General features: G+C 45.2%; 1 protein-coding gene across 1 annotated transcript in view; it reads left to right on the forward strand.

Moving 5' to 3' along the window:
* tubd1 (tubulin, delta 1) overlaps positions 1 to 4,144 on the forward strand; it is a 52,265-nt gene extending 48,121 nt beyond the window's left edge. The window contains exons 6-8 of the mRNA XM_086005967.1: positions 1,752 to 1,892; positions 3,039 to 3,222; positions 3,790 to 4,144. Of these exons, the coding sequence (XP_085862093.1) occupies positions 1,752 to 1,892; positions 3,039 to 3,222; positions 3,790 to 3,898 (434 nt within the window). The 3' untranslated portion in view covers positions 3,899 to 4,144. The remainder of the gene's footprint in view (positions 1 to 1,751; positions 1,893 to 3,038; positions 3,223 to 3,789) is intronic.
* Positions 4,145 to 7,258: the final 3,114 nt, after the last annotated feature.

Here is a 7,258-nt window from a genome sequence, read left to right on the forward strand (position 1 = left end):
TCCCCATATCCCTTGACCCCTTTAGCCTTCAGAAATATATCCAACTCCTTCTTGAATATATTTAATGAATTGGCCTCAACTGCCTTGTGTGGTAGAGAATTCCACAGGTTCACCACTCTCTGGGTGAAGAAATTCCTCCTCATTTCTGTCCTAAATGGCTTACCCCTTATCCTTAGACTGTGACCCCTGGTTCTGGACTCCCCTGCCATCGGGAACATCCTTCCTGCATCTAGTCTGTCTAGTCCTGTTAGAATTTTATAAGTTTCAATGAGATCCCTTCTCATTCTTCTAAACTCTAGCGAATATAAGCCTAATCGACCCACTCTCTCCTCATATGTCATTCCTGCCATCCCAGGTATCAGCCTGGTGAATCTTCGCTGCACTCCCTCCATGGCAAGAACATCCTTCCTCAGATAAGGCGACCAAAACGGCACACAATACTCAAGGTGTGGTCTCACCAAGGCCCTGTACAACTGCAGCAAGACATCCTTGCTCCTGTACTCAAATTTGACCGAGTGTGGCATCAATGAACCCTAGTAAAACTGAAGTCAATAGGAATCGGGGGGAAAACGCTCCACTGGCTGGAGTCATTCCTAGCACAAAGGAAGATGGTTGTGGTGATTGAAGGTCAATCATCACAGCTCCAGGACATCGCTGCAGGAGTTCCTCAGGGCAGTGTCCTAGGCCCAACCATCTTCAGCTGCTTCATCAATGACCTTCCCTCCAACATAAGGTCAGAAATGGGGATGTTCGCTGATGACTGCAGTGTTCAGCACCATTCACAACTCCTCAGATAATGAAGCAGTCCATGCCCGCATGCAACAAGACCTGGACAACGTTCAGGCTTGGGCTGATAAGTGGCAGGTAACATTTGCTCCACAGAAGTGCCAGGCAATGACTATCTCCAACAAGCGAGAGTCTAACCACCTCCCCATGACATTCAATGGCATTACCATCGCTGAATCCCCCACCATCAACATCCTGGGGGTCACCATTGACCAGAAACTTAACTGGACCAGCCACATAAATACTGTGGCAACAAGAGCAGGTCAGAGGCTAGGTATTCTGTGGCGAGTGTCTCACCTCCTGACTCCCCAAAGCCTTTCCACCATCTGCAAGGCACAATTGTGATGGAATACTCTCCACTTGCCTGGATGAGTGCAGCTGCAACAACACTCAAGAAGCTCGACACCATCCAGGACAAAGCAGCCTGTTTGATTGGCACCCCATCCACCACCTTAAACATTCACTGCCTCCACCACCAGCGTACCGTGGCTGCAGTGTGTACCATCTACAAGATGCACTGCAGCAACTCGCCAAGGCTTCTTCGGCAGCACCTCCCAAACCCGCGACCTCTTCCACCTGGAAGGAAAAGGGCAGCAGGTGTATGGGAACACCACCACCTCCAAGTCACACACCATTCTGACTTAGAAGTATATCACCGATCCTTCCTCGTCGCTGGGTCAAAATCCTGGAACTCCCTCCCTTACAGCACTGTAGGAGTACCTTCACCACACAGGCTGCAGCGGTTCAACAAGGCGGCTCACCACCACCTTCTCAAGGGCAACTAGGGATGGGTAATAAATGCTGGCCCTGCCAGCGACGCCCTGATCCCATAAGCGAATTTTAAAAAAATTATTATTTTTCTGACCAGCACAAGAAGTATGTTTGAAAGTATTAGTGCACAAACAAGGGGCACATTTTTTCCTTATGTTTTTACTAAGACATTCTGGATCTGCTTCTATTGTCAGGTATTGACTGGCGAGTGAAGCTGCCCCCAACAGGACTCCCTCCAGCTGCAAAACCTTCCTGGAACAGGGAGCTACACTTCAATACCTCTCTGGCCAACCTGCTGATATTGCGAGGGAAGGAGGCCCAGGGCGCTGACACGAGTGAGTAGTCTCTCATCTTCAACGTGTACAGGGTTTAATTAAGTGCTAGCTTGGCATGGTTGGTAGTATTCTCACCCAAGTCACTCCAGAACTGGAACACTCAATCTAGGCTGACACCTCAATGCAGCACTGAGGGAGGTGCAGCCTTCTGATGAGATGTTAAACTCAGGCCCCATCTGTTTGTTTCAGTGGTTCAGGTGGATGTTAAAGAACCCAGGACACTACTTGAAGTTCTACAGATACCACCAACAACCGATTGCTCATTCATCTCCTCTGCTGTTGAGACCTTGTGTGCACATTGGCTTAGAAAACATCAGTGTCTATATTTAAAAAGTAATTCAGGATGTGATCAGGTTCTATAAATTCTCCTCTTTTTCCTTCCTCCTTCTGCCTCTCTCCTTCCTCTTTCTACAAGCACTGTGCAGTCTCCTGCTCTTCCCCCCACCCCCCCATATCCTACCATGTACTCCTTTTATACACCTTGAAAGGATGAAATGCTCGAATTCAAACTTGCCCTTTACTGTTGAGAAGCGACCAATTGTGCCCCAGATCCCGTTACTCTCTGATCCCGACGGTCTGGCCAAGTGTTCGGAGCACTCCATAAACCTGCACCTCTGCTAATCCTGATAGTAACTCACGTTATTCTCCCTCAAATTCAAATTTGCTGTGTAAAGATTCTAACACCAGAAACAGTTTGAGGCATCAGTTAGGGGACATTTGGAATTGTTAAAAATGTACATCCCTTTCACATCACAGTATTTACAAACTGTTCGAATCGGTGGGACTGAAACAAAAGATTCCACATATCTGCTCCGTGCTTTAACCTATTTGGTTTCCATAATTTGAGATATTAAATTGCAAGATCATGACTAACTTGAGTATTACAAAACTAAACTAAATAAACTATGTGAAGTTATGTACAACTTTGTACAGCAATAACTTTAAAAGAAAGCAAAGAAATAACAATTGTTGCATCTCGGTAGCACCGGAGCAATTTTTCACCTTTTGTGTGGGGGGAAAAAACCCGCTTCTACTTCTAAGCTCTTCTATCTAGTTTAAATATGTGACCGGATCTCCTCCTAAAACAGCCTCCTGACCCCAGTCTAGCACTTTATATTAACCTGGGAAGATGATGTGCTTTTTCAGGCGCTTTTAAAGAGCAGGTACTGTACACCTCCTGGATGCCTGCAGATTCTGCTCTCAGCATATGGAGAACCTCCGCACCCTTCAACAAGTATGAAAAATCAGCAACTGTTGTCAGCAACAGCCAGAGCCTCCTGAAACCCCTGGACAGCGCTGTGACCAAAGCTTGGGACATGTTTGCCTCCAGGTTGGTATCAATTCGAGGTGTCGAAATACAAGTTCCCTGAAAGTTTTCTATCATTCATTTACTTTTTAATGCCCGTTATTTACATTTTATGGAGGTAATTTATTCCCTTTTTCCTGTAATTTTATCCCCTTTGTCCATCTGGCCTGTGACTAGAGGAGCGGTTTGCAGCCTACACCAGACTTTGCCAATGCCCAGTGTTGCTGGAGACTAAAAATCAGCTGTGACCCTGATTATTTTGCACCTCTCCCCTTCCCATGAGAAGGTGGAGGCTCCACTCCGCACCCACGTGCTCGATGGGATGATGAGCCGGCACTGCTCCATGTCCATGTTACTGTGATGTCTGACGCCAGCTTATCTACTTACTATTTATTTACTTTCTAATCTTATTTTCTCTTAGTTTTCCTGGGCACATGCCATCTGCTACCACTGTCACCCTATAGTCCTAGAAATCATTTTAGTTTAAGATTGAAGGCTATACAAATGTTTTAGCCCAAAATTACATTTTTGTTTTCCAGATCCTTGTTCTAGTCTGTTCAGGATTTTTGACTTTGTGACTTTGTCGTTTAGGGCGTATATGCATCAGTACGTGAAGCACGGAATCTCGGAAGAGGATTTTCTGGACAGTTTTACAACCATGGAGCAGGTCATTGCAAGTTATTCTAACCTTGGATTATAATGGGGACATTAAAGGACCTGAATCCTTGGTGTAAGATGTGTATAATTGTATTTAAATTGCATGTGAGCTTGTGGTATTTGCCTGCTCCTGGTGACGAGGTAGACGATTCCAAGAATAGTTTGACTCGCCCATAACTCACTCCAACTTCAATTCCTAACAATTAAAGTCCTTGTGGCTTTTGAATTGGTATTTGTTGTATTTAAAAGTTGTATAAATAATATAAAGAATATAATGTAATATCAAGAATTACAACATTTGTAGTTTGTATCTGTAATGCTTTCATTACAGTTTAGAAGAATGAGAGGGGATCTCATTGAAACGTATAAAATTCTGACAGGGCTAGACAGACTGGATGCAGGGAGGATGTTTCCCCTGGCTGGGAGGTCTAGAACAAGGGGGTCACAGTCTCAGGATACGGGGTAGGACATTTAGGACTGAGATGAGGAGAAATGTCTTCACTGAGGGTGGTGAACCTGTGGAATTCTCCACCACAGACAGCTGTGGAGGCCAAGTCACTGAATATATTTAAGAAGGAGATAGATAGATTTCTAGACACAAAAGGCATCAAGGGGTATGGGGAGAGAGCAGGAATATGGTATTGACATAGAGGATCATCCATGATCATATTGAATGGCGGAGCAGGCTCGAAGGGCCGAATGGCCTACTCCTGCTCCTATTTTTCTGTTTCTATGTTTCCTGTTGTAAGTGTCCACAATCAGCAAATCTCTGCTGATCCTAACTGAAGTCTCCGTATTGCTGGCCCAGTGAACAGGGAGCAATCAAGCAGGATCCCGCTCCCCATCCTGCTCTGCTCCCCATCCCGCGACCCGCTCTGCTCCCCACGCGGCGGCCCCTCAGTGACAAGTGGGCCGAGGACAGGACATGGCTCAGCTGTGATGGCCCTGCTGGTGATACTGCCTGTTGATTCTCACCGTGTTTTGGCAAGGCACAGGAAGTTTGCAGGCAGCTGTGAAACATATTCCAGGAGGAGTCAGAACCTTTAGGCAACAAGACGAAAGAAGCAGAAGAAAGCTCCCATGTACTGTGACATTGATGGGACGTTATTATAAACCGTTCTCTCTCTGTTGCCTCTCCCTCACTCTGTGCATTTCTAAACTGGGATTATACCTTAGAAAAGAGGTGCTTCTCCCTGTGGAAGGATGAGAAATTGCAGGATGCCACCCGATGGAATCTTGGGGACATAAGCGGCAGACAGTCACACAGCAGCGACCAGAACAAAGAACTCAATCAATAAAGAAGAGTGAACAGCTATTATAAATAACCTTTCAGTCCTGCATTGCGAAGGGGAAAAAGGTGCTTTAGTTTCTCTTTGTTGCAGCCTAGACTTGTGACATACAAGATGCAAGTCCTTCCTAATTCAGAACCTTTAGACATGCAACAGAAGGTGTTCGTCAAGCCCATGTCTGAGATTCAGGACCAAGTTTGGCAGGAAGAATGAGGAGGGGCAATATAAACTAAATGGTACAATTTTAAAGGGGGTGCAGGAACAGAGACCTGGGGGTGTTCGTACACAAATCTTGCAAGGTGGCAGGACAAGTCGAGGAGGCTGTTAAAGCATCTTATAGGATCCTTAGCTTTATTAATAGAGGCATAGAGTACAAAAGCATGGAATTTATAGGTTAGACCTCAACTGGGGTATTGTGTTCAATTCTGGGCACCAGGCTTTCGGAAGGATGTCAAGGCCGTAGACAGGGTGCAGAGAAGATTTACTAGAACCAGGGATGAGGGACTTCAGTTATGTGGTGAGATTAGAACAGAGAAAATTGAGAGGATAATTGATCGAGCTGTTCAAAATCATGAATGGTTTTGATAGAGTAAATAAGGAGAAACTGTTTCCAGTGCCAAAAGGGTCGGTAACCAGAGGACACAGATTTAAGGTGATTGGCAAACGAACCAGAGGCGACATGAGGATTTTATTTTAACACAGTGAGTTGTGATCTGGAACGTGCTGCCTGAAAGAGCGGTGGAAGCAGATTCAATAGTAACTTTCAAAAGGGAATTAGATAAATACTTGAAAAGTAAAAAATTTGCAGAGTTATGGGGAAAGAGCAGGGGAGTCGGACGATTTGGATAGCTTCCTCAAAGAGCCAGCACAGGCATGATGGGCCGAACGGCAACCTCCTGTGCTGTATCGTTCTATGATTTGTTTCTATGAATTCCTTCTGCTTTCTTCAAGTACATTTGTGTATCACTATTGCGGCTGGCTCCCATTCATAAACTGAAGACCTGTTCCTCCCCCTGCGTGTAGATAATACCGGTGGCGCACAGTGCTGGGGGCGCACAGTGCTGGGGGTGTGAGGTACTGCAGCAAAGGGCAAATTAAAATGTAAATAATTCATGCCACAGTGATGAGCTAACTGGGCATAGACTGGGAATCAAACCTGGGTTTTTCCTGGTCTGTACGCTCCAGTTATTCACTGTATAAACTCACTCGGCAGCAGCCTGCTCATTTCATGGTTTAAAAAGCTACTGTGCTTTGCTGCTTCAGCATTTCAAGGTCCATACTTATGTGAGAATTAAATGGACAGTGACACGTCCTGCAAGTTATATAATTGGGCACTTGCTTCAGAATATGAAAAGTTACCGGGTGTTTGAAAATGTCAGTTTGCAGCTGAATCATATAACCAACAGTCTTGCAAAGAAATGGGCAAATAATCAGCTTTAATTAAAGGTATTTTAGGATTTATTACATGGAATAGAGAGATTGCAACACTTGGCAACTGACTGCCAGAACCAAATCTGTCTGCGTTTTAATTTATTGTTATGAACCTGTTATTACTGAGCGAAAGAATAGAAGCAGTAAAAACTGCACCAACCACTTTCTGGCCTGAGGAATTTTCCCCCAGTGTTGTTGCTTCAAACTCTGTCTCTTGTACGCAGGAGTTTAACTACAGAGTTAGTCAGCACCAGCTGAAGCGCTGTTGCTGAAATACACCTCGGGCAATAACCAATCTGTAACTACACCATTGGTCTCCAGAATCATTTCTCAAGTGTTTTGCTAAGTTTGCCTCTATCTTTCTCAGAGGCTGGCTCTTTAGGATCCATAATGACATATCCCACTAGTCCTACCTTGCTTGAAAGGGAGCAGATTCAATAATAACTTTCAAAAGGAAATTGGATAAATACTCGAAGGGGAGAAAATTGCAGGCCGATGGGGAAAGAGCAGGGAGTGGGACTAATTGGAGCGCTCTTTCAAAGAGCCGGCACAGGCGCAATGGGCCGAATGGCCTCTTGTGCTGTAAGAATCTCTGACTTTAAGTCCCCTAAATCAGTGACACAGAGTTTCCAATCAGCCTGCGCTCCAGCCTGAGAAGGCTCGTCATCGAGCTTCTGTTTTGC

This window comes from Somniosus microcephalus, chromosome 13, assembly GCF_052327205.1.
Source record: "Somniosus microcephalus isolate GS21.2 chromosome 13, FLI_Smic_1.0, whole genome shotgun sequence".
Taxonomy (NCBI): Eukaryota; Metazoa; Chordata; class Chondrichthyes; order Squaliformes; family Somniosidae; genus Somniosus; species Somniosus microcephalus.